Source organism: Poecilia reticulata, chromosome 4, assembly GCF_904066995.2.
Source record: "Poecilia reticulata chromosome 4, P_reticulata-male-v2, whole genome shotgun sequence".
Taxonomy (NCBI): domain Eukaryota; kingdom Metazoa; phylum Chordata; class Actinopteri; order Cyprinodontiformes; family Poeciliidae; genus Poecilia; species Poecilia reticulata.
The window spans coordinates 4,823,419-4,851,417 of NC_088833.1; the positions used below are offsets into that span (position 1 = coordinate 4,823,419).

Consider the following 27,999-nt stretch of genomic DNA (forward strand, 5'->3'; position numbering starts at 1 on the left):
TTTAATTCAATGGAAAACACAGATTAGGAGGCTGAAGTACCAAGACTCAATGGTACTTAACATGCATATGACTGGGGCTTGGAAAGCAGCCAATCCAGGAGAGCCATTCGTTTTCTTTAGTGCTGATTGGCTGAACCGCTAAGCAGAGCAGAGACGAGGAAGACTGCAGATGTTAGCTTCTGTGGCAATGTTGAAACAGTTTCCACTGTGCATATTAATGCATATTAAAGGTATACTTTGTGTTTCAATTATTAAATGTGCTACATATTGAATTATTGCATTAGGCAGTAATAATAATTACCCAAAAGATGTTTTACTTTGTAAGAAAACAATGTAAAATGTAAAGAAGTGAGACAAAATTAAGACTTTCTCACACCCTTTGTAACAGTTTGAAGGCACACAGCTTAATACTAATATGCAAGAATACAATTTAACTTGAATTTACTATTTACTTTAGACTGCAGCTCAAAAGAAGGACTTCACATCTGGATCTTTCTTTCCTGTGTTGCTCTGTCCATAAATTCCTACCTGCTTCACAAATCTGTCTTTATTTTCCATTCTCCTCCATCCACTCCCTCTCCTCCTCAATGTTTTTGTTGTTTTTGACTTTTTGTAAAAGCTGGTTTTCTTCCATTCAGGACTCCGTCCTCACACAGTTCACCTTATTCCTTATTGTCATCATATTCTGATGTTGCTCTGATTCTCTTCATATTAGCCCTTCAAACCCAGATCACCCAACACGTCACAGTATTATAAATGCAGCCTCTGCCGATCTACTGACTCGTTAAAAACACAACACACACTTGAGATGTCGGTGCTGCTGCAAAAGGTTGTTGTTTTGTAGAGACTGCATGCACAGCAAAATTTCTGACACCTATGTGAAGATGTGCATTTTGCAACGATGCACTACTGAAGAGTCAGGAAAGCATTTTTTTTCTTCAAACCTTAAAGTCTATGCAGTCAGACAGAAAGTTACCTGTGAATGGGTTAAGCACCCTTCTCATCGCTAATAGATTTTTAGTCAAATTGCTGCACTTTCTCTCATCTCGTCTCAAAATTGTGATGAATCAAACGCGTGTGTGGGAGAGGATGACGAAGAGAGAGACTGTGTTTGTGTTTGCCAGTCTGCTCTGCGTCTGAGCTGCTGTTACAGACATTAACCGATCTGTCAAAAACGGTGGAAATAAAATCTGACTGGCTCCAAAGTGTGAACCCCACCCACAACAGACAGCCAAGCCTGCTTTCCCATTTCATGTTGAATTTCTGGAAAACAAAAAAAACATGTCTGATGATAAAACAGAATTTACATTCTGAATTATTTCAAAATCAATTTAAGTAGATTTTATATATATATGAAAACTTGCTTAGAACAATGAAGACAATAAATGTTTATCATGTAGCGGTAAGTTCAATTGAAACATTGTTTTGTATTTATTTCTGTTTTAAGATACTTATTCAAGGTGACAAGATATAAACAGGACTCAAATAGGGATTCATTTAGTCTCAGGATGTTGGTCAATATTTAACTCAGTTCTGCAGCTTCGGAACAACAGAACTCAGAACATCATAGCAAGAGCACAGCGACTCCTACTGGTGCACTGTCAACATTGCAACCTGTAAAACTGGAGCGCAGTTCAAATCGTCTTGGTTCCTGAACAAACTACTAGCCTGAGTGAATAACTTCTACTGTCTGTAACCAAAATATCAACCTTGCCTTATCAATGACATGACTTTCATCTGAAGATAAATTACTAATCTTCCAAGTAAGTTATGAATGTGGTTAAAACAAAAAGAGGAGATTCTTTATTTTGTTCAAAAACGTTTTATTTGTAAAAAAAAACAACAAAAAAACAAACTTGCCGGCTAAGGATTACAGGAAGAATTGTCTCCTAATTCAAATCCATCTGCAAGATGAGCACTAAAGCAAACATAATTAGCTGAGCGAGCTTATTACCATAATTCTAAGAAGGACAATTAACTTATAAGATATACAGTTTTGCTGACAGACAAGTTGTGTTTAGTGCTAATTGCTAATCAAAAACTAAGCTGATTAAAAAGTATCTGTTTATTTCTCAGGTGTAAAAGGGAATATTGCTGTTGATATTCAGGTTTTTAATTTTATGACTTAATTTTAGTTTAGATTTTTTTTAGAAGGGAGAGAAAGATGGGAATGAGAGACTGGCAGACTGCCAGGGGAATTAACCCGCATGGAAAATGATGAAAACACAAAATTTTAAGAGTTTAATCAAACGGCATTATTTTAAGGTACAGATAATGAAATGTATTAAGCTGATAAATGAAAACATGAATACATAAAATACTTTACTCATCTAGATTTCCAAAGATAGTCTGATCCTGCTGCCAGGATATGAAGCATACATTTCACATAGTTCCTCAGTTTTTCTCACTTTTTACATTTTAGATCATAAATGTGATAAAAAATGAACCTTGGTAAATATTAAAATAATGATTGCAAATGGAAAATAGCATCCAAATTGAAATTCTCGTTTTTTAGATGATTAATTATTTGCTAATAGACAGATTTTCGTAAAGATGATTGATTTCATTTTCCACATTGAGTCTTGTTACCAGATCTGTATAATCAAGAAATCTCCTCAGCCTATCAGACAACATAAAGAAAATCAGAAAATCAAACTGCAACACAGAAATTTAAGATTATATTCAAGATCAGACAAGAAACAACTTCACTCACTTCCTTCAGTTACAACATCAGCTTTAAAGATTTGGGTTCTTGTGAATCAGGGCGAGAGCCATTATACACAGATGGAGAAAAATAAACAGTGGTGAAATTTCCCAGGTAGGGCGGGTGAACTTAAAACAATCCAAATATGCATCAACTACTAACCCAGGATGTTACAAAACAACTGCAGGCTCACCCTTCCTCAGCAAGAGAGAGAGAGAAACAAAGTAGCCCAAGAAACCTTTGGATGATCATAATGACTTTTGTAGGAATATTCAGTACATCTAAGGGAAATGCAGATTTTCAGAGAAAAGCGATCATCCTGACAGTACAGTGGTGGTCTGAGGCTGCAGTGCTGCTTGGGCAACTCGCTGGAACTGATGGAAAATCCTGAAAGGCATTTTCTGCTCATCAATCAATTTCCTTTATCACAAATTCTTTTTCTAAGTTGTTTCCACCAGGGCTAGAACAACAGAAACAAACTTTAAGGGACAATCACTCCTTTGCATGGAGGTACAATTGTCTGGAAAGTAAAAATGCACTTTTGTATAATATCCAAACTTGATCATCTGAAACAAAATGAGGGATGAAATACATTTCCACAGCCCTTTAATTGCAAATTGAGCCATCAGTGACAGTCCTGACCTTGGCTTGCACCAGGGGTTAAAAGTACCACTTAGATATTCATTCACATATATCAGCCCCTCTGTTCTCAAACAAACATTGCCCTTGGCTTCCTTTCAGCGTTCTGTTTTTGATTCCAAAAGTCACTTTCTGGCTGGAAGGCAAACACAGAAGAACAAACTTCAGCTCAGAGCCGTTAGCTTTCCGTCTGTACGTCTGCGGCCATGGACATCTGCACAGTTTTACTGCTAATATCGCTCGTGTCTCTTCACACTTTCCACGTGAACGGGGAGGGTTTTCTGCTGATGCCCATCGAGCTCGCTCCAGTTCCCTGTAACGACAAAGCTGTGGAGAAGCTTTCTCGCCTGGCTGTCACTTACATCAACGAGGATCGCACCGAAGGCTACAAGTTTGCCCTCAACCGCATCGCCAATGTCTACCTGCACGCTCAGGTCAGGTCAGCAAAAACATCCACAGCTAGTGGGAAGTTCTTCAGCTACACACAAAGTAGTAGAGTATAAGTATGTCCAATAGGCTTTTGCAGTGGTTTTGCTGCTCTGGGCCTAATAAAATAAACAGGAATGGGAAATCTTTAGCTAAAAACAATAGGAAATATTTGCTGTAATCGGTTTCCTCTGACGAATCTCACCTTTAATATTTGTTCAAATAAAATCCCTTTGAAGCCTAATAAAAGATGGTCAGTAGGAGTGGAGTAACTATTGATAAAGTCCAGGTCATTTCAGTACACACCTGCCTCTGCAAAGCGGTTTTATGAACTTTACGCTCTGCTGCTGAAGTCTAAGACCCAACTGTGAAATCGATCAGGTTTTAACAGATATTATTTAACCTTCTAACCTAAAAGTAATAATTTATTTTCAGGGCTACGGCTAAAATCAATATCATACGATGTAGAGCATATATGAGAGTTTTCATCTATGTGAACTAAACACTCGGGGTTTGCCAGTGTGTTCAGGAAGAGACAGCGGCTCTTGTAACCTGCTCCTTGTGTTTGCATTGTGAATAACAGGGACCAGGAGGTAATGTGTATTACCTGGACCTGGATGTCCTGGAGACCAAATGTCACATCGGCAGTCCAAAACCGTGGAAGCGTTGTGATGTCAGACCCTTCATGGAAACAGTAGGACGGACACACACACACACACACACACACACACACACACACACACACACACACACACACACACACACACACACACACACACACACACACGAGCGCTTTGTTCAAATACAAATGTTTGCATTTGTGCTATACATCTCATCTTTTTGGACTTCTTTTCCTGTTTCATGGATGGACTTCTGTTGTTCATATTATTGATATATTTATTATAAATGACGCAGTTTTCCAGTTTGTGGTTGCTTTAGCTTCATATAGGGTTGATGTTCTGCTGAAAAGCAAACCTTTGCATAGTTTCAAGTCTTTTGCAACCTAATAGGGTTTATTCCATTAAATGTTATGTGTTTCTGCTTCATTTTAAAATCTACTCCATCTTGGTCTTAATCTGATTAGCCCACTATCTTCCACATGATTACTGCGACCCCAACATGATGGCAAAGTTTAAAAGAATTATTTCTAATTTCCACTTAAGTACATTGAAAATCTGAGTTTTAAAGTGACATCATTGCAGATATTTGGGACTGTGTAAGTTAAAGAGTTTGCCATGATGCATTACTGAACCTGCTTCTGAAAAGTGTCTATGAAATTTGTTGACTTACTGAAAAAAAATTACTATTAAGTTATTTTTACCATAGTAGCAATCGATCGAGGGAGTGTCTATAGTGACTCTGCTTTTCTTATACACATAAATGAATCTGCTGGGTTAGCTTTAACGATGGATGACACAGACGTCCAGTAGGCCTTCCTACATTTCCCATGAGGCCAAGTTGCAGTTCCATAAGTCCTCTAAGCTCTTTGTGATACATTAGAAAATAAGATGATCACAGCATTATGACTGTATTCATTTTATCCAGATAAAAACTGCTTCTAATGCTGATTACAAAACAAATATGTCCAGTTTTAATCTTTGCTAAATGTGCAGCTGGATGGCACTGATTTCTGAGAAGACACCTAACTCACATTTTTTCTATTGTTACTATGTGATAGACATTCTCTCTGTGATTTCCTGCGATATATGCATGGAAATAAAATTGGGTCCAAGAGCAGTGTCACCTCTTGAGGCTGTGCAGGCTCCTTTTACTTCTGCAGGTTCAGCTGTGAGAGCACACCTTTCTGATTGGCTGCCTGGAGGCTACAGGACAGCAGCAACCAGTTGGACCAGCAGAGGATAGAAAGCCAATCAGATACTGAAACCTGCATCTGAAACCATTCCTCCAGTGGGGCAGCTTGTAGGAAGACGTTTTGTTAAGCTGTCAACCACCTTTGGTTTTGCTTATAACTGCTTGGGGCAGTTTTGAAATACTTTGTTTCTGCTTGCTCTGCTCCAGCTTGATTTTATTCAAGCTAGAAGCTCATGTTTGGGAGGCTTGGTGCTCCCTTTGTGTTCCTTTTTCTTTTGGGTTATTGTGAGCTACTTTAGACTTGTTTGGGCATTTTGTCATTTAATTTGCATTCTTTAGTTTATTTTAGTCCATTTTTGAGTGTTAATCAGGTTAAATTATATTGTGTTTTGGTTTTGTGAAACCATCTGTTTTGTAATAAATCATTTTAAATTTCACTCTTCTTCATGTTACCTTCCCTGATCCTTTAGACTTTGGGGTCGTAACAACCACGAGTGACAAGGGAACTTTAAACTTAATTGACTCGACTCATCTGAAGACATTTGTTCTGCTTTGAGGCCACTCTAGGTTAATTATGGGAGATGTTTTTTTATATTAAACAATCAGAGCATTTATGACTGAGTGATTAAGTCAGAGATCTTGTCTTTCTGATTCCTTTCAGCAAATCTCGGGTAACTGCAACACCACCATCCTGCACACACCAGAGGGTTACTCCTACCTCTACAGCTATGACTGCGCTCTTGTGCCAGGTAAAGCTTTTAATTGTTAAACTCAATGAGCATAATACAGTAACATATCAACACATTTAAAAAATTAAATACATTGCTTTGTTATGCGAAGAATGGAAGAATATAAACTGTGTTGCTAAAGCTTCAGCTAGTGCTAATATATATATAAAAATCTGTAACAATCAGTACAAATCCAATAAAAATATATCTATAGTTAAATTAATGGTGTGAATATTGCTTTTTTTATTTTTCCCAAATATTTATTCTGACACTTAATCATCAACTTGCAGACAAAAGACGATTGCGCCAAATGTTTCTTTCTAAATCAGTTGTGGTCAAAACATAATCCACTGATTTAAAGCTGATTTCAATCATTGTCCTTATTTTATTTTATTTTATTTTAATTTCACTATTTTTTTCTGTAAACTCTACTTTGTGTTTTAACCCATGTCTTTATAGATCTACAAACCCTATAGTTAGATCTACTAGATGTGCACAAGATCACTCAGGCAAGCTCTTGTCGCTGCAGATCCGCCAGAGAAGCTACAGCAGACTTGTCCAACTTGTCCCGTCCTGCTCTCCGTAGACAGCCCGGTGGCCATGGAAACCGCAGGGCTCACTCTGGAGGCCTATAAGAGGCAGTCCACTCTGGGCGCTGGGCTTGGCGTGAAACGGGTCACCCGAGCTGCAGTTCAGGTACCGCAGTGGTTAATGCTGGCAGGAAACGAGGCTCCGCTCCTGAATTCATTGCTCAACAATGTATTGAGTGTTAGTTTTATGGGGAAACTACACTGAAGATTAATCTTTGGGTGTGTTTGGGCAGACATTATAGGGCAGGTTTTAGCTTCTTTGGGCCAGTTGAAAACCATTACCACTCAGCAATAACTATAATGCAATGGAAACACAAGGCTTCAAAGGTTCAATGAAGATTTTTATGCCTGTATGGCTTGTCCAGCTTATGTTCAGGGAGCAAATACAGAACAGAATAGTTTCTTTGTAAACTAAATCTTTGTATATTGCCTCTCGTGGTAAATGACGGTGCAGCTGTGGGATGAAAACTAAAGGGTTATGGCCAGTGATGGTCATTACAGGACATTTCACATAAAAATACAACGGCTCTCCGACTGCCAGTACTTGTGAGTGCATTTGTGCAGTTTGTCACATCATTTTATTACACAGAATGTGCCAAAAAAAGCGGTGTTTGTGGAGTACACGGTCCAGCAGTGTCCAGAGGGATTTACGGAGAGAGGGACCTGCCAGCGGCTGACACTCAAATCAGACACGCAGGTACTTCAGGAGGCACTAACCCGGTCAAACGTCAAAGGGTCGCTCCATTAGTAACATCTGTGACTGATGTTTATGTTTATTTACTGTTGCACATTTTTTAAATATTCCTCAGAGATGATCCTGCAGGAAAATATTCAATATATTAGAGTAAGGTTGTTCTTCAACTTAGAAATCTACTATTGTGTTTTCATCTGTGTGCACAAATAAAAGTCAAATAAATTAGCATGTAAACTTGCACAATGAATGTGGAAAAGTCTAACCTTTAATTTGGGTACATGTAGTAATAACGCCCCCATTAAGAAATACCTTTCAGACAAAAATGACTATCACATTTACAGACACACTTGCACTGAAAATTATTGTTAAATAAATACAATTTAATCATTTTTACTTGATAGTTTAGTTTAGATTTTTTTTTTCATAAAGGATTAGTTATGCAATGCTTTGTATAAATCTGACATGACACAGAGGCCAATTTATTCCACCGATCTCCAAAAATGGAAAGACAAGAAAACATGCTTTTTAACTAATGCAGACAAAATAAATTATATATTTCTTGTTTCTGCATTAGAGAACTGTCAGTTTTCTCAGTGTGAAATTGTTAGGCGAGCAAACAAATGTACAAGGTGCTGTTATTCCCAGCAAAAACTTCTACAACCTCAGTCTAAAATTAAAAATAATAATAAATAAGAGAACTAACACACAACAAAGAATGAATTCACTGTGTTCTATGAATAGATTAAACAAAGTTCCAGAGAGTAAATAATGCCGTCAGCCCTTCTAACATTTTGAAGGTAATTAATGTTGCCAAAGCTTCAGTTTGCATCTTATTTGTTGTCACCTCAGCAGTCCCTGGACGTGACAAGTTATTCTCTATTTTTAAGCTTTGAGTAGTTAAAAGGCTTCAGCGTAGGATTTTTTTTTCTTACTTCAAAACTTTGACAGGATTTATATTTATGCTGACACTCCATCTAAATACTTGAACTAATAAAAACACAAATTGTCTTTTTTCCCCCTTCCCTCAGACGGCAGGTTTCTGTTCAGGATCCGTGTATGGAGACATGAGCAAACACCCGGACGTCCAGGTGTCCTGTGAGATGTATAAGATACAGGTACAGTAACAAAAAAGTTCATGTTCTATTGTTTTGTTGTATTTCACACCACATTATAGAGTCATTTCCATTGGAAACAACACAAATCAGTAATCAGCATGATAAAAATAAAGAGAAAGCATAAACAGAAAAGACTGTCGACATTTTTCAACAAAATTTGTTCATTTGCAATTAAACAAATTTAAATTGAATAGTTTTTTTACAAACAATAAAATGGCAATAGAAATAATAAAAGGGGCCGCACAGTGGCGCAGTTGGTAGAGCTGTTGCCTTGCAGCAAGAAGGTTCTGGGTTCGATTCCCGGCCCCGGTCTTTCTGCATGGAGTTTGCATGTTCTCCCTGTGCATGGTGGGTTTTCTCCAGGTACTCTGGTTTCCTCCCACAGTCCAAAAACATGACTGTTAGGTTAATTGGCCTCTCCAAATTGCCCCTAGGTGTGAGAGTGTGTGTGCATGGTTGTTTGTCCTGTGTGTCTCTGTGTTGTCCTGCGACAGACTGGCGACCTGTTCAGGGTGACCCCGCCTCTCGCCCGGAACGCTAGCTGGAGAGGCACCAGCACCTCCTGACCCCACCAAGGGACAAGGGTGCAAGAAAATGGATGGATGGAAATAATAAAAGAAGCATGTGACATGAAACTTCAACAGAATGCAACATTCAGATTACAAAGCACTAAAATGTCCATAATCCACCATGATGTAGGAATAAATCGTTCAATTATTACTAATGTGTGGTGAATTTTAAACAAAATTGGGAAATATCAAACATGTTTCTTAGGGGACTTATACATGCAAACGGCTCGATTGTTGAAAGGTGATGTAAGCCTCATTCATTTATTTAGCAGATTTTTTTTCGTTCTTTGCTGTAAAATGTAACCATTTATATCTTATAATTATTTTAGAAATGTTTATTTCAATGTTTAGCAGTAGTTTATGTGACTGTTTAGTGTTGCATGGGACCCTCTTTGCTGCATGTCTGAACAAGCAGGTGATATAATAATTCAGTGGAATGTTATCTGTTTCTCTGCAGAACGTGGACATGGTCCAACCGGTAAAACCGCAGGTTCACGACCTCCCCATAGACCCCATGATCCCAACCTTTCCACCTCTGCCTGATGACCCTGTGATTGACCTGCAGCCCATTCCCTCTGACCCTCCGACTCCCGATGTCGCTCAGCCAGCTCCGATTGACCCCACAGCTATGCCCTCTCTTCCTACAGATCCCCCAGTGGTGGCTAACCCCTCCGTCCTTCTCTCTTCTTCCAGTGAGTCTGCTGAGAGAACAGTAAGCCAACAACAGCCCACAGGGACTCTGGATTCTTCCTCTGAGGAAATTGGAGTCCTGGTGGCCCGGCGTCCACCGTTTAACTTCCGCTACCCGAGGCGTAAGCGTGACAAGAGGCAGAGCTTGATGGGGACTTCTCCCTCACACAGCCCGGTGTTCCTGTCTGATTTCCCCAGCGGGTCATCTCCTTTTCGATCCTGTCCTGGTCCGGCTCGATACGCCACAGTGTAACCAGCCCTTTGCTGCTCAGAAATCCATTTACTCATGTATGATTTACCCACTGAGAGTCTGAACCGATAAACTGCTCCAATCCCCGTCACTGGAGGCTTGTAATAATTTGTGCTAATGAGAGGAAAGCATTTTTTTTCTCTGTGGCCTTGAAGCGACCTCTCTTCTGTACTGTTGTTCCCAAAGCAGCTCAGACATTAATTTAAAAATGGCTACTCACATTTTAAGAAATTGTAATAAATCTCCAGTAAACAACTTGAAGATAATAAAGAAGTTTGGATTTATTCTCTCTTTGTTTTTTGTTTTTTTTCCATCTAAAAATATTGCTTTAGACCTGAATATTTCAGCTTGATTTTTTTCAAACCTATGCAAATATTTACATTATTTTTAAAAAGTAAGTATCCCATTTTGAAAATATATTAAGTAATTTAACTGATGTTATTACCAGAATGTTTGTTTAATCTTCTGTCACTTATTCTTTCTCTGTGGTATAATTACAACATATGCCTATATATCCAAGATGTATGGGAAAGATAAAGGAACAAGTTTTACAGGTGACAACCTTCACAAGTCAAAATAGCGTTTTGTGTAGCAATAACACTGAATAATAAAGTAAAAACAAACATTTTTAGTGCCCTGTATGAAAATTGCAATAACAGAAGATGGCAAAGTAGCAAAAGGACTAAACCATCCAAAACCAAAGTTGGAAACAGGTAATGTAAAATGAACATAACAGTGCATTATTGTCTCAAAAATTAAATAAAAATACTTGAGATAAAGTTCAACATCTATGGCATGTTTTGCTTCAGAAATTGTGGCAGGAAACGACGAAATGGGTATTTAAGGCGGGCAGGGAATTTGCAAAGTATGGAGAGCCATTTCAGCCAAAATTAAATAAATAAATAAATGGGTGAAATAAATAAAAAATGAGTAAAATAAATAAAAAAATGAAGAAAAAGTGAAATAATGTGAGCAATATTAACTTTGAACAGCAGATGGCGGAAGTGAGCGTTAAAATGTTTCTACTAACATGGCGCGTGGTTGCCAGTTAATCACTTCTGCGTCGTTGCAATGAAGGACGTCTTAGTGGAAATGTACTCATCTCACTCCACCCCGTCAACGTCACTTTTAAATCATAAACTGTGGTCGCTGGATGAGCAATTACAGAACTTCCCACAGGTCGTGAAGGCAGCAGCCATCGTATCCTAATTAAAGTCAGATTGTAACGGCGAGGAGGGGCTTCTTCTTCTTCTTCTTCTTCTGCTTCCCGAGACCCTGTAGCAGTCTTCCTCCCAGATGGACGAGTGAGTAGTTGGACCACTGTAAACAGCCGTTAGAAAATCAAAAATAGCTTATTCATAACGTTTCTGACTCGAGATGTCTGTTTTTTAAGCTGGAGGCATTCCTGTGGGATCTTCGCGGATCTCCCTTTTAAGTAGGTGAAACTTTTTCAGTGTCTCCTTACCGCTGTTTGTTTATTTTGTTCCCTGTGAAAAGTTTGGGTGTTCTCAAGACATTTCTCTTCACGTCTCAGGGAGCAGCTACATGTCGCGGCATGTATTTAAAAGAAAGGAAAAAAAAAAAAAACACCGACTAACTCCGAGTTTTCTAGGACATTATTTCCCAAACAGTCACCGCCACAAAGTCGGTGATTCATAATTCTGAACAGGAAAAAACAACTTTACAAGTTTTTCCTCATTCTCGTTACACAGACGTTTCAAAAATATTCTCTTAAACGTCGCAATGCCATTAAGGTCAAGTTATTTTGATTTAATTACAGAGCTGTTTGCTGTTACAGTTTCGAAGTAAAAATGTCCACCCGGATTTCCTTCTCTTTTATTCCCCTCCTCTCCAAAGCAGGACTGGTTTTAAAGTCTCTAATGATGGTTTCTCCTCAGTTTTTTTTTTCTTCTAAAAGTCAAAATGGTTAGCACCCCAAACGGCACCATTTAATTGAAGAGGGCCTTGTTGGGCGTATTCACACTGAAATAGTTATGGTGTGGAAAATGCCACATTAGGCCTTTTATTAAGTATCAAAACTATGTAACTAAATGAAGTTTGGATGCTAACAAAGGACTTCACTTTACATTTTGCTGTGGTTGCTAGGAGTCTTAAAATAGAGTTCCAATAACAGCAACTTGACAGTTTTCAAGAAGTACAATGATGCTATTTGATGAAACTGTCAATTGTTTGGTATTTCCATTCATTTCAATGTATCTTATTGGGCTAGACCAACACAAAGCAGCCCATATTCGTCAAGTGGAGGGAAAAGGATGGTTTTCAATTTATTTTCAGACAGATTTGTCAGGTTTTTCACTGCAGTTGCACATCCAAGTGTTTTAAGCTGTTTCTGCCAATGTTCTGCCTCTAGAGCATCATGTTTTTTGCAACATGAGGCAGGAGTTAATTTTTAAGCCAGATGATGACAACATACAGCCAGAACAACCAATGAACTGTTTAAATCAAAGAATATTCATGTTTTAAAATGGCCTAGTTTTAACCCAGAAAATGCTCTCCTTCAAATCCAGTTAAGCGTCATTTTGTGCTTCAAATATTTTGCAGCCTTTTTGTTTTGTTTTCTATCCGTTTAGCTCCATTTACAGCAGGTTTGACATTTATCCCTGTCCAAGCTGCAGAAAAGCATCCCTGCCTCGTGCTTATATGTGTGGAGGGTGATTGTTGATTACCTCAACATAATGTTGCATAAAATATATCGTCAGTTGTGGTTGTAGCATGACATGCATGTGAGAAAGTCGTAGGGACATTTTTGACTTGTATTCAAAGTATGAGGAAGAAGCTAAACGAGAAATGAAGAGGGTAGATTGTACAAATTTAGTTTGTTGGATGCTTACCTTTCTGTGTGCCAGTTGTATCTTGAATGAACATTTCTCTAGCTTAGGGTAGATTTAAATTGCCACTTTATCCTCATTTCTTCTTTTGTACAATGTTTATTGAAATCGCTCAAACTTGACTTCATCATTAGACATTTGAATGACTCCAGCAGAAACTGCTCTGCTCTGTAGTTTAAACCCCGGCAGAGTGATGCCAACACAAAAGGAAAAACATGCAGTCAGCCCTTTGAGTGAAAAGACTTCAGCTGGTAAGTGAGGTCAGAGGATAAGCAGAGTCACTGAACAGGGAGGCGTAGCAGTGCAAACACCATATCTCAGTGCAGTGGTATGTGCACTGTTTTGATGGTCTGTGGAGTTTTGCAGGCATTGCAATAATCCTTCCTCTGACGTCTCAACGGCATCGGGAGGAGTAGCGGGTTGTGTGATTTTCTTGTGACATCAGTCCTTAGGTGAGCATTATTTTAATTCACAGCGCACAGAAGCAAAACTTGAATCCAGCAAAAATTAAAAAATCCTGTTTAATTTTTTGGTATTAAACAGGATGTGGCTTAAAAATGCTACTGACTTAAGTGCATTTTCAGCATTTTTCTTGTGCTTTTGGATTGATTTTGGGTTAATTATTCTCAATGATGTGAGCTTTCCAACCACAGACATTTGATTTAAGTGTCAGGAAGTGTGTGTGTGTGTGTCTTCTCTTTCTCACAAGCTCTGGTTTCAAGATCTATGTGACAGAGATAGTGTGACGGTAGAATCCACAGACAGCAGTGTTCAGTGTTTCCTGGTGGATGTCACGGATGGGGTGTGTGCTGATTCGGGTTGCTTAGAAAAGGCTTGTGTTCCTTCAGTGTTGGCGGTTGACAGGAATTCCTGAAGTGGGATTCCTGTGTTTACTTTGGCTCCCATCAGGTCTGCTGGCTGGTCATGTATTGCTTCGTTTCTCTGCAGCATTTAAAGGACAGGGAATTTTTACATCATCTCCGTCAGAGGTAGGATTTATGATTTTTCGTCTAAATAATGTAATGACCCTCTGTGCTTTCTGATCATGGGAAAACATGTAATTTTCTTCACATTGAAAATCTTCATAATGAACTTTGTTCTATTCAGAGCTTTGCAGCTTTGGGTTCCTCAATATTAGAAGTTTGTTTTTCAGTTGAGCTCATCTGTGTGTGTAAGATGACTCCTCATTGGCTGCCTGATGAATGATTTTGAGTAGAGACTACAGGAGGTCTTTACTGGCTTCCTTGTAAATATTTCATGAGATGCAGCACCTGATTGCAGTATATGTTACCGTTTACTCTAAAATCTCTTTGTGACTGATATTCCAAGTTATGTCATCTCTTAGCAGCAGGGATTTTTACTTTTAAATTGTAAAGTATCCAAAGACGGGTACTTCTTAATTTGTATCTTACCTAAGTGAAATTAATCTTAGTAATGTAATTCAGACTTGGATATTGATTAATTTCATATAAATATGCATTTCAAGTATTTATGTGTGTTAATTTTGATTATTTAGTCCAACAAATCTATAACATCATATAATTTCCTGAATGTTGCAATAGAAACGGAAATGTTTTGGTTTCACTATGATGTTGGCACACAGTCATGGGGAAGACTGCTGATTTAAGTGAAGTCCAGCAGACGGTTACTTGCATCACAAGGAGCGTTAATCACAGAAGGTCATTTCTAAAAAGCAGGTTTCTGCATGCGAGCATGTATGTGGAAAATTTAGTGGAAGGGAAAAAAGGTACATGAGCAACAAAAAAAAAACTTTGTCCACTGTGGTTTAGTCTTGCAAATTTCAAGCATCTCATGCTTCCCTGAACTCGGCACATTTCCACATTAACAAAACTACCAGTATCTGGTTTGACTGGTATTGGCAGGCTGAGTCAGAGCGCTTTGATTGGCCTACCAACTCGGCTGACCTAAATTCCACAGACTATGGGATATTACTAATAGAAAGAGGAGAAACATCACGTAGCCAACACTGTAGTTTATGTAGACATGTGGAGGTAGTCACTGTGCATAGAAAGATGCGTTGCATCATCATGTAGTCATTTAAACCAATGCCTACAAGTCCCATCAAGTACGTGAACCGTCACCTTCTTTATCCTCTGAATGAATTCCTCTCTGTGTGTCTGGTTGTAAGTAACTGAATGTTCCTGCAGCCCAGTGACGCAATGTCATAATAACCAGGTGTTTGCTGATCCACTTACAACTCTGGAGTATCTGTGCAGCTTGCATACAGCATAATGGACATACATTTTTCATACAGGCTGGAAATGCAATCAGCATTTGAGCTAAAAGTAGCACTTTGCTCTCCAAGTTTAATTTTATCACTCTAAATTAATTCCATCTAATCTAGTTTTGTGTTATTTGTAACTCTGTCCTGGTCATAGAATGATTTACCTGGCTTAAGATCAACTGGAGTGGTGCTTTAGCGTCACATGGCTTGGGCCAGATCTTATGGGAGAACTACTGGTGAGGCAACATACTGTTGCTCGCCCCAGAGGGCGCTTCAGTCCAGACTTCTTAATCAGTTCAGACAAGTGGATTTCGTTGGATTGTCAGCAGTTGAGTTGCTGGTTGTGTAAGATGGGAGTTTATCTTAACTTGCATATAGTTGTTTTACTTTTGTTTCCCTTATGTTGGCCTAAGAAGTTGCTGGAGGAGGTAAATGGAGGTAAATGGAGATAAATTATGACGCTGGAAAAAAGGTTAAGGTTAACAGTGAATTATCATTTATTTCAGCTAAATCTGCTTCAGATTTTATCAAGCTTTTGGTTTCTCTAGAGCCAGTGGCAAAAATTACCACTCAAATCTGGACTAATTGGAAGTGACGCGTACCATCAGGTGACCTATAGATTCCTGTTTTTTTTTTTTTCTTTTCTTTTTTTCAAGGCTAATTGCTACAGAAACTTGCGCTAAACCAAACATGGCAGCAGAGCCTGTTGCTCTCACTTTAAATCATTTCAGCCCGGTAACAACATAAGGTTAATCTATGTTCACCCAAGCCAGAGGTCTACGACTCTGGCACTGGGCTGTTAAGGTCGATGCGAAGGCTGAGCGGATTAAGTCTTTTGTTTTGCTGTGACAACCACTTGGCAGTGTGCACATAGAGAGCAGCAGATCCAAGGAGGTTTTTTTTTTCTTTTCGTTATTCGCTTAGTAAAATTAGCACCCCGCGGTGCTATACTTTGTCTGTATGCGTTATGTGTATGTTCAAAAAGGAAAAAGGGAAGGTTGTTATGAAGAAAGGGCGACATTTGCTCCACAAGGTTGTCAAGAAGCTTGAAATGTCTGTCGTGTCAACCTGCCTGGAGTGTATCAGCATGGGAAGAGGAACCGGGTATGTAGATCTGTGTGCTGCTCATGAATGAATGTTCATTTTTGTCGTTTTGTAAAACCGTTGCAGATTAATTTTCTTCATGCATTTTTGTTTTTTGTAAAGAGCAAAGCAAAATTTGAGAGTCATTGAGGAAGAGCTTTTTGTAAAATTTTATTTTAATCTAGAAATTGAAAAATGTAGTCAAATACAACTGTCTAACTTGATATTTAAGAGTTGATCTTAAATTTACTTAATTTTTTTAAGGATTTCAATAATTTTAGAGTCCAGCTTTATAGCGGAAGGAAATGTAATCTATGTTAAACATAGATTAAAGTCAAATTTTATTCTCTTCAGTGAAATATCTGTTAATCCAACATGTATTTTAAATACCAGCGATTCAGATGGTTAGTTCTTTACACGCGATTATTAAATTGCAATTCAAATTGTGCTGTTTATCTTTTCCTGACTGACTCATCTGCTTTTGCTCTGCAGAGGAGTGAATCCTCTGCAGGCGTTCATGACTGGATCTGCTTGACGATGTTATGAAGTAATCTTTGGGACTTGCTCATCTGTTCCGTTTTGCACCACAGTGTCATTGATGGCATGTTTTCGTCTTCCAAGCAGTTTGTGTCGGCTTCTGCGTGTGTCGTCTTGGTGAAATGGAATCTTCCCGTCGGTCAGAGTAAAACAAACAGGTTAAGGCGTCCTGGCGATGTTTACATGTCTGTGTGGAAGCTTGTCAGAGTGTTGCAACAATGCCACATGTGATCAGAATGGTTTGTAGGTTAGTAATTGAGGGTATAGTGAATGCAAAGTTTCAGATTAACTAAGTGTACTTCTAATCTTCTACAGCAGATTGGATTTCATGGAGGCTTGTGTGGAATCGGTTTATATCCAAAGTGGAGAAAGTAAAGGCAGGGAGACGGTTATGCTACTCAAAGTAGCAACGGCCCTTTTATTCTGAAGACCCAAGTCAGATACTTTGTTTTTTAATCTCGGTTACTTTTTTAAATGAATTAAAGCTTACTTTGGATTGGTGCTTGTGCTTCCTCTGCTGTTCGAAGACCTGCGATGATTAAGCCAATTAATCCGAATCAAAGCTCCGTATGTCAGCTGGGCAAGTCAGAACTCGACCAGAGAAAGGGAAGCAATGTAACTGATACTTCGGCTGAATTCGCACACAAACAAGAGCAGACAGGGTTTCTTTCAGGCTTGTGCAAGTTTATGTGTTTTCTGTCATCATAAAATCATTATCTGCTTTGATACTTGGTTTTTGCTCCTTCCTGAAGGCGGAGTGAGGAGGGCTGGGAAACCTTCATACGACATCAGTCCTCCGGGCCAATTAGGGTTGAGGTTAACAAACAGTAGATGTATCATGTGATCAGGGGAATACACTCACTAGAAAAATATCCTGCATCCAACTGCACTATTTACCTTATGTAAACCAAAAATGATTCACACTGCAGGCTGATTTACAGCAGGAAGTATTTAATACACCACCCGTTCAAGTTTTCCTTCTTACAAAAAAGTCTGCAATTTTCATCATAACTACATGTTAATTGTGAGACAGAATTTTTAAAATAATTTTTTTCTAAATATTTTGCATCTGATTGCATGAAATAAGATTTTGATGCAGGTTAACATTTGGTACTGAAACATTTGTTTACCATTGAAGAGATCAGATGTTTCCTGCAGTTCTTGGTCAGGGATTTTGACCCATTCCTCCATACAGATCTTCTCCAGATCTTTCTGGTTTTGTAGCTGCTGCTGGGGAACATGGAGTTTCAGTTCCCTCTAAAGCAGTGTTTCCTGCTGGGCTAAGCTGCAACCTTAAAGTGCCTCCTAGGAAGCAACTTCATAGTAGCTGTGGTTGTGTGTTTTAGGATATTGTCGTGCTGGTTGTAGATTTTCAAGATTCGCTTGTTACGGTGCCTTGTGTATATATAAAAAAAGAAAGTAATAACCAGAGTACTCTACCCAACTCATTGAGGGCAGATGTTTGCTTTCAACTAGATGTGAGTGGATTTGACTCTGTGAAGCTGTTCATCTTATTTACAGCTCTAGATAAGCGAGGAATCAATCACAAACTGAGAATACTTTTACTTTATTGCCAGGTTTAATCCAAATAAACCTTTTTTTATTGTAATTTATTAAAAGCAAACATCCAGTTGTTTTGAGAGGATGTGAAAATACTTATTATTGTCGGGATCATTGGGTTATTTTTCAAGAAGAACTCTATATTTGTCGATCTTTACTTTTTAAAATGTCTTTTTTTGTTCTAAAACACCATTGGGTTGTCTGGTTCCGTGTCCTGGGTTGTCTGGTTCCGTGTCCTGGGTTGTCTGGTTCCGTGTCCTGGGTTGTCTGGTTCCGTGTCCTGGGTTGTCTGGTTCCGTGTCCTGGGTTGTCTGGTTCCGTGTCCTGGGTCCTCCAGTTGTATATCAGGCCTACGAAAAGAGCCAAAGCAGGTTCAAAAATAGCACTCTGCTTCCCAGACACATCTGAATTTACTTTGTGTTTATGGTTAAAACGTAAGGTACACATTTTCATTCCGGGGTAACTGAGGCATTTTTACAGCTTTGCGGTCATGACGGACAGGAAATGTTTCATCTTATTTTGGATTTATAGCTGCGTTTAAATGTCCAAACTGTGAGGTTTTCCTCTGGGAGGGATCATTCAAAATGCCATAAATTATTTCTGTTGTTTCAGTCATTGAACATAACATGATTTTGTCACAGGGTCTCTGCACATTAAGAGAATCGTAGTCTGTTATACATTAGGTTGCTAAATCTGGACTGTTCTTGATCAGTTTTCAGATTATTGTCTTTATTTGTTGTGTTTTTTTTGTTCTTGCAGGATGGAGTCCTCTTGCCTGGACCTGGCTCTGGAAGGCGAGCGACTCTGTAAGGCGGGTAACTATCGTGCAGGTGTCTCCTTTTTCGAATCGGCCATCCAAATTGGAACAGAGGATCTCCAAATTCTCAGCGCCATCTACAGCCAACTGGGGAACGCTTACTTTCACCTCCAAGAATATAACAAAGCCCTGGAGTATCATCGACACGACCTCACTCTAACCAGGTAAAACCTTTTATGGTTTAACATTTGTTCAAGTATAATTTTTGGCACTTTTAAACGTCCAGTTTTGATTGCATTGTCTGTGATATTCCAGAACAATTGGAGATGAACTTGGAGAAGCTAAAGCCAGCGGAAATCTTGGAAACACTTTAAAGGTTTTACGACGGTATAATGAAGCTGTGGTCTGTTGCCAAAGACATTTGGATATCACAAGAGCCGTGTTTGATAAGGTGCGTTATATTTTTGAAGTTTTAAAAAGTAATAAGTGTTTATAGGCATAAAGTAGATGGAATAAAATGTTATGAGAAAGCATTGTTTTTCGTTGATCTGCCAGTGCAGAAATCTCCGGACCAACTTTCACAAAGTCTGGACACAAACAAGAAAATCTGATGTCTGTGTATTTTAAGTATATAATTACAGCTATAGTCTGTGTGGTTTCTGACTGTTAAAATCTGCTGTTGGTGGTGTAGGTTGGGCAAGCTCGAGCTCTGTATAATTTCGGAAACATTTACCACGCCAAGGGCAAGAGCATCTGCTGGAGTGGGACGGAGCCAGGAGAGTTTCCAGAGGAGGCGAGAATCGCCTTTAGCAAAGCTGCACAGTTCTATGAGTGAGTTGGTATTTATGTGTTGTTGCACAAGGCCATGATGAGGTGGCCTTGTGCACCTCATCATGGCCTGCACAAGGCCATGATGACCTGAACTGTCAGTTCATGTCACTGGGAAAAACCCAGTGGAGTTGGTTCTGTTAAGCACTGAGCCAGGAGGAGGTTTTCCAGAACCGGGTCGTCCAGAGAGGCCAAACCGAAACCAGTAGGTCCAGTAAACACTGAACCTACTGGTTGTCAAAAACTCATGCTAAGAAACTTCTGCTTTAAACTCCACGGTTTGGCCTTTGTTTTGCTTAAATTGTTCGAGTGTTAGCCTTTAGATTTAAATTTGTTATATTGTTTTAAATAAGGTTGATAAATGACGACTATCACGTGATTAAGGTTGTGAAATTCTTCACAACCATCTGGAAATCATCTAGTAACATTTTGTTCAGACGGGGTGTCGCTCAGTCACGGTGCTGTTTTGTGGACTGAGGCTATCCAGTTAAAATAGACTTCCACCTTTTATAAAACACGTAGCCGATTTAAAAACTGCGCCATCTATTGAGTCCATACAGCTGAGAACCACAGCATCCATGTTTAATTGCATGAGGAGGGAAATGCATGTTTCCTTGTTACTTATTGCCATTGTGTGGTTCCAGATAAAATAGTTATTAATTTTCTTACCAGAAATTTGTCTGTGCTAATCGTATAACAACAAAACCTTCCTTTCCACTATTTCTAACAACCCAAAACAAATGGATAATTGGACTAAAATGACACAAAGGGAAAATCGAAAGCTGTGTTGTTGATTTAGGATTTATCTTCATGTGCAAAAGAATATGTTTGAATTTTTCTCGGTGTGTCTGGTTGAGGGAGTGTTGCTCTTGCAGCTTCTGGTACATTACATGAAAAAGTATGATGTGCTGTGAAACAACCTTTTTGCTGTATATTAAAGTTTTGTTGGTTGTTTTTTAAAACGCAGAGCCAATTTGTCGCTGGTGAACGAGTTGGGTGATCGTGCAGCTCAAGGTCGTACCTATGGGAATCTGGGGAACACCTACTATCTCCTGGGCGACTTCGAAAGAGCCGTCACTGCTCATGAAAAGGTAGGCTTTAGCTCACTGTTCAGATCAGCGTCGCACTCCTGTGGAGCTAAATGTGGGTCGTAAAGTTTGTTCAAAAGAAAATAAAAGTAAAAAAAAATGAAGATGAAAAATTATTTTGAAGCTAAATTGTTGGAAACTGGAAAAAAAAAAAAAAACCTGGGAAAACGAGGTTCTAAAATGCTAAAAACCGAAAGAATATTTTGAAAAAAAGATGTGAAACTAAATAATGATTGAAGTTTTTTTTTCTGAAAAACTTTACAGCCTCAGTTTAGCTCCATACTTTCCTCAGTTTGGTTTTATTTTATTCACAAAGAAGGCATCCTAACGCCTATAATGGGCGAGTTAAAACCTGACCTCGGAACAGTAATTTGCACCTTTGTTCTGTTATCCAGCGGCTTCTTATTGCCAAAGAGTTTGGTGATAAATCTGCAGAGCGGAGGGCTCACTGCAACCTCGGGAACGCATACATATTCCTGGGCCAGTTTGAAATGGCTGCTAATCATTACAAGTGAGTAAAACTGGGGCTCAGGGTCATTTTCACCGCATCGCAGGCAGATGAACTTGGGGGTTTGTGTGTTGCTGAACAGGCAGAATATCACAAAAATTTACTTTTTTTCAGAAATTCAGAAAGGGAATTGGATTGATTTAATAAATAGTGATATATTTCAACAATTCTATCCATTTACAGATGGCTTTCATATTAATTTAAACAATTATACTAATGAAAAGCCCAAATTAAATTTCTCAGAAAATGCAAATATTGCCCAAGAAGATGATTTAAAACAAAAATAAAAACAGAAAAAAGTTTTTTTTTTTTTTTTTTTTTCTGTTTTACATTTTGGCTTTCTGAAAAGTCTAACAATATACTCTGCAGTATATGTACTCGATATTTCTTTTGCACATGCTTCGGGAATCCATGTGACATGGCATGAATGTGATCAGCGTGTGGCTCTGCGGAGGTGTACAGGAAGTTACTTTAATGGCTACAGCTTCTCTGCATCATTGCTTCTAGTGTCGCTCATCTTCCTCTTCGTAACACTCGTTAGATTTTCTGTGGGGTTCAGGTCAAACAGTTTCTGTCGAATCAAGCACAGCGTCATTATTTCTGACGGTGTGGGCAGATGCCAAGTCCTTCTGAGAAAGGAAATCATCTTTTCCATAAAGCTGTCGGCAGAGGCAAGAGGAGGAAACGTCACAACGGACCTGTAGCGTCTTGACATGCAGCAGTGTGTTACTCAAAAGCACTCTTCACTCATTAAATGTGGCTAAAAACTTGGTGTTTTCAGAGAGAGTTCTCATTTTTATTGCTGGGATTGACTAAAAAACATTCTAGACCAACAAAATATAAAACCTTTTGGGGTCAAATGCTAAGGAAACTGTACACTTCTTCAGGAATCAGACCACTTTGTTTTGTTAAATGTTGCATATTTAATTTACTGCTAATAGGATAAAAATACTTTTAAAGAAAGAAACGCTGCTTATAATGTTCTGAGAAACAGAATTTTAGACTTTTAAATCAAACTGCCTACTGTAGAGAATTACTTATTCCTTTTAAAAAACGAATTGCTGCAAAACAATAACTCTTTAACAAAGAGAGAGATTGAAAAAGCTGTTACCGATCCCTCTCCTGCGCCCACTCTCATCCTCCTCTGACCCGTTCCTCCCCGTCTCTCTGGCCCTCAGGAAGACTCTGCAGCTGGCCCGACTGTTTAAGGACAAAGCAGTGGAGGCTCAGGCCTGCTACAGCCTGGGCAACACCTACACACTGCTGCAAGACTACGAGAGAGCCATAGACTTTCACCTCAAACATCTGGTCATCGCTCAGGACCTTAATGACCGGTACCACATCAGCACTTGCTTATTGCTCACTTTCCTCTGACTTTCTTTAATGGTTCTTAAACTGGGAGCCGTTTTTGTGGTGTAGCAATGAACACCTGTAAGACTAAAGTGGAGACGGGATGTGAAATGGACTTTTAAAGACTTTAATGTGGTGCATATATCACAATGTACTCGAACGTTTGCTATGCATTTTAAAGATTTAGTAAAGTACAAGTTTCTGTAGGAAACCAGCCCTCAATTTGTTATGGTAGAATAATGAATGTGCCTTTAAAAGATCCCTTCAGTGTGACTGCATTCAGGCCAAAACTGGGAATTTTGTTTACTCTGCAAAACATGTATTTTAGATTGTCTTTTATAATTAGGAGTTCTTGTTTTTGCACACCGTCAGTTATAGCTGCTAAGCCGGTTTTCCTCTGTGTCCCTGCAGAGTGGGAGAAGGAAGAGCGTACTGGAGCTTAGGAAATGCCCACACCGCCCTGGGGAATCACGAGCGCGCTATGTTCTTCGCTGAAAAACATCTGGAAATTGCCAAAGAGGTGTGTGTGTGTTTGTACTTCACCTCCCATTTCATAGTTGTAAGCCAATATTTACGTAGCATCATCTCCATCTAGTGGTTGAAAAGTAAACTGCAGGACATAACTGTTGAACGTTTGCATTTTATTTATTGGAACTTGTTTTCTTTGCTCCGTTTCTAACGTTGCAGACTGGAGATAAGAGCAGCGAGATGACCGCCAGGATGAACTTATCCGACTTGCGGATCGTTGTTAACCTGAAGGCAAACTCCAGCCTGAATCACATGTTCAGCAACAGCAACACGAACAGCTCTGGTGTGGCAGACAACATTCAGGGTTACATCAACCTGCCAGGTGAAGTTGTGTGGTAGCATTGAGATTTTAATAATGCCATTTTTAAAACATCCAAATGCTGTCAGATGCATTTTCTAGCAGGAAATCTGCCAGAAATGTTAACCTGAAAACTTTTTACTTTTTTTGTCTGTGTGTAAAAATGCTGTGAAAATATTTCAAATTTGCTAAGTGTTTGTTTTCTTTCTTGCTTTAGGATGCAAGTCATCTTTGAGGAGAAAAGAGAGTCCAGAAAACGTGGAGCGTAGTCAGAGTCCTGTTAAAAGTGAAAAAGTCGAGCCACATCAGGTATGAAGAAGACGGATGATTAACTTAAGCGATCTGTGTTGATAGATATGCTTTTTAAAAAGTAATCTTTGTGTATCCAGGACTGGGATGAGCATCTGTTCACCGGCTCGTCAAAAAACAACACAATCATGGCGTCTACCAAACATTTTTTCTTCCACCGCCTGAGAAGCAAGAAGTACAAGGACGGCAAATCGAAAGAACATTTGGAAAACTTGAGTGAGCACCCGGCCTGCCAGGAGGACTCGCCTCTGTCTAAGGTATTTCTCACATGAAGAAATGCATCATGACTCATGATGCTCATTTCTAGAACCGTTCACTTGTTTTCAGTAATTGTGACCAATTCTGTGACAAAGCTTCACATTTCTGAGATCATCTGCTTCTTTTAGGTTTAATAAAAGGAAGTAATGTGACGATGTTGAACGATCCTTTCTGACTCGCATCTTAAAGAACATCAGCAAAGTTTTTATGCAATTTATTTTGAGGCTTTGTAAACCACTATGCCATTAGAGGATATGTGGATTGTGCTACCTTGATACAAAATGAACTCAATATAAAGTCATTTATGGCAAAAAAAAAATGTGCAGAAACTAAAGTTTATGTAAAAAAAATTATAAAAATTTGATAATAAAAAAAAAAATTGTATGCGTTAAAAAAAGCTTTTTTAAAAATTATTTTTGATTATTTTGTGAATACACATTAGTAATTCAATAGTTGGTCTAAAAGTTATTTATTTTTATTGATGTATTTAGTGGTGATTTGGTGAAATACGCTTCTGTACCGTAATTAATGAAACACTAACCAACATTTGGATGTGTAAATGACGGCACTCTGAAAAATATAATGTTTCGGTTGTGTTTTTTTTTTTTTTTTATGTTTGTTGCTGAAATATGCTTTATAACTAAAACTGGATTTGATTTAATATTAAAATAAAATGATAAACTGACCCAGATTTCACTAACGCACACTAGTCAGAAGAAACATTTTCAGATTAAGAGCTTCGTAGACGATCCGATTTTCTTATGTATGTTCGAAATCCATTTATTTTTCCCCCCAATAGTTACTAAATCTCTTTTTGTCCCAACACTATAGTCGACGCCACACGACACCATAGGGGAGGACACCTTCTTCGACCTCCTCTCCCGTTTCCAGGGAAACCGAATGGACGACCAAAGGTGTACACTGGATGGCTTGAACCGCTCCTCTGCCCAACCCTCCCCTACCTCTTCCTTACCTGTAGCTGAGGAGAAATGTGAGTGTGTCCTGTGTTTTCACACCATATGTGAGAAAAGGTTCATATTCTGAATGATCTCACACGCACCAAAGAAAACTGAGGGTCATTTTTCCTGTTGTTCTTTCCTCATTAAATGTAAAAGTTTTAGCAATGCCTACTTCACAGAAGGCATTGCAACTTCAGCACATATGGTATGACTGCAGCGTGTCAACAGTTCAGTGTTGTTTGTTTGTTCCTGTGCCACTCTGGTCATCCTCCACTGACCAGAGTGGCACAATTTCTACCGTTTGACTCTGTAAATTAATCTGAATTCTACAGAAGAGGATTAGGGCCACTGGGAAATTTTTTTTTTAAACAGTTCTGACTTTAATCTCAGAATTCTGACTTTATTTCTCAGAATTCTGACTTTATTTCTCAGAATTCTGAGATTGAAGTCAGAACTGTTTTATTTTATTTTTCCCAGTGGCCCTAATCCTCTTCTGTGGATTGTGCTACCTTGATACAAAATGAACTCAATATAAAGTCATTTATGGAAAAAAATGTTCAGAAACTAAAACGTTTTTGTAAAAAAAAAAAAAAAAAATAAATTGGTAAAAATGAAAGCTTGCAAGCTGTCGGCATTAAAAATGCTGTATTTTGGGTGAAATATTATTCATTTAGATATTTGTTGTAGATGAAGTTATCCTGCTTTTCCGCCTCAGTCACACAGTGTTGTCCAGGCAGTGAGTATTTACTTACCTGCCACAGTTTTTATGTTTTTTAGGTATTTCAAAGCACGAAACTCCATCACAGGATCCTGGTCATTTCCTGGAGCTGCTGGCCAGCTCCCAGGCCCATCGTCTGGACGACCAGCGAGTCAGCCTCAACCAGTTGCCTGGCTTGCGTCTCAGCAGCTGCAACCCGCCTCATACGCCCTCCGCCTCCAGCAAAGACCAAGCCCAATCTCAAGGTGATGGAAATGAGAGGCTCGGTGCATTTTTAGTGACGTTTTTCTCTTTGTGATCACGGTTTTTGTTGTCCCTGCAGCCCTGATCTCCAGTGCAGATACTCCTCGCGCACCCTCCCTGTACAGCCATCTCGAAGACAACGCTGACGGGCCAGAGGGAGACGAAGTCTTCTTCGACATGCTCGTGAAGAGCCAGGTAAAGACAGACATGAGAGGTGGTGGATAGTCGGTGTTAATGTCTCCAGCAAATGGAATATCTTCTATTTTTCATGCCAAAATGAGTCACACAGTTAATAACTATGACCTAGATGCTGGTCACTGATGGGCAAATTTATACATAAAACTGTTAATGTGAAGGAATACATGTTCAGATTCAACTTCAACTGCTATTTTTATACATAAGCATCCCACAAATGTAATATGAAATTGAAATAAATGCTGACATTAATTAAATAATTCAGTGAAAAGGAATGGCTTGTCAGGGATTTTTAGTGCCTCCTGTTGGTTTGATCCACTTCCTGAGGTTGTTTATCCTCTTAAATGGAGGCTGGTTGAAATGAAAATGTTTTTTTTATATGTACCACTTGGAGAACTAACCAGGACTCACTGCATGTCTTTCTTGAATTTAATGTGGGCGTTCCCATGTATAATAATATATTTTTGTTTCCTTTAGTTTGTGCTTGAAAGCTGGTTTCTCATTTCAAGTTTTCAATATTTGCCAGAGGTTTAACCCCTGATTCTGTTTTGTTCCTCAGTTGAGTAGAAACTTATTTACTTTGTGGTCATCAATAAAAAAATCTCCAGTCTTACAAAAACTAGATGATTCAGAACTTTGTCGCTTTTTTTTAATCTTTCCACCCAGCTGTTGTCTTTTAGTAAACCCCTGATGTTGCCTCCTTAGGGCTCCAGGCTGAACGATCAGCGGTGCCCTGCTCCGACTTCTAAGGCTAAGGGCCCAACTGTCCCGAACGAGGACTTCTTCAGTCTCATCCTGCGCTCCCAGTCCAACCGGATGGAGGAGCAGCGGGTCGCCGCTCCACCTGGAGTCTCTCAGAGCAAACCGGGCTGACGACGGGCAGAGATCCGCCTCATCCCGCGGAGTGGCTCGACTCATGCCTTTTCAGTTGTCATGACGACGTTCCTGAACGTCGGTTTGGACGACATGCACCTCATGAAGGAGTCAAGATTTCAGAAATGGCTAAAAGGAAACCGAGATTTTTTTATTTTATTTTTTGAAGTATCTTTTTTTTTAGGTGGCCTTCATTTCGAGTCCGACTGGCTGCTGAACGTCCCGCTCACTCTGGAGGATTACACCATAGAGGCGCCGCAGACTAAATCAAAATATAATCTATTTTTTATTTACAGACAGAATATTGTGTGAGCGTTCAGTTTTTGACAGCATGGTCCACCTCGCTGCCCTCGGATCGGTCCAGCGGCTCAAACTGGAGGCCAGATTGGTGTGACGCTGCTGGGCAGTGGAGCCATTTACAGCACATCACTTTATGATTTTCAGTTTCACTGTCAAAGGCTGTATTACTACAAAATAAAAGACTTTTATGTATTGTAACAAACTTGCAGGTTATCCAGTGTAATGATGGGGAAAATGGGTTTTATACCGATTCTTTCTCCTCACAACGGAGAAATAAAAAATTATTCAATTTACAT

General features: G+C 39.1%; 2 protein-coding genes across 3 annotated transcripts; both read left to right on the forward strand.

The window, feature by feature from the left end:
- The first annotated feature begins 3,461 nt into the window (after window positions 1–3,461).
- Window positions 3,462–10,501, forward strand: LOC103463082 (fetuin-B). Its single transcript, XM_008406218.3, has 7 exons — window positions 3,462–3,777; window positions 4,353–4,463; window positions 6,243–6,330; window positions 6,839–7,005; window positions 7,489–7,596; window positions 8,622–8,708; window positions 9,735–10,501. Exons 1-7 carry the CDS (start codon window positions 3,550–3,552, stop codon window positions 10,218–10,220), a joined length of 1,275 nt encoding a protein of 424 aa, XP_008404440.2. The 5' UTR covers window positions 3,462–3,549; the 3' UTR covers window positions 10,221–10,501.
- An 833-nt stretch (window positions 10,502–11,334) lies between these two features.
- On the forward strand, window positions 11,335–27,998 carry LOC103463079 (G-protein-signaling modulator 2-like). 2 transcript variants are annotated; one of them, XM_008406215.3, is made up of 16 exons: window positions 11,335–11,521; window positions 11,611–11,652; window positions 19,251–19,472; window positions 19,564–19,699; window positions 19,940–20,079; window positions 21,044–21,167; window positions 21,560–21,675; window positions 22,851–23,006; window positions 23,434–23,542; window positions 23,710–23,872; window positions 24,066–24,157; window positions 24,238–24,414; window positions 25,247–25,406; window positions 26,152–26,337; window positions 26,415–26,530; window positions 27,236–27,998. In XM_008406215.3, the coding sequence occupies exons 1-16, from the start codon at window positions 11,514–11,516 to the stop codon at window positions 27,401–27,403; spliced, it is 2,115 nt and encodes a 704-aa protein (XP_008404437.1). In that variant the 5' UTR covers window positions 11,335–11,513; the 3' UTR covers window positions 27,404–27,998. The 2 variants fall into 2 exon arrangements, with proteins under 2 accessions (XP_008404437.1, XP_008404436.1); XM_008406214.3 differs by lacking the exons at window positions 11,335–11,521; window positions 11,611–11,652 and adding an exon at window positions 16,252–16,415.
- Window position 27,999: the final 1 nt, after the last annotated feature.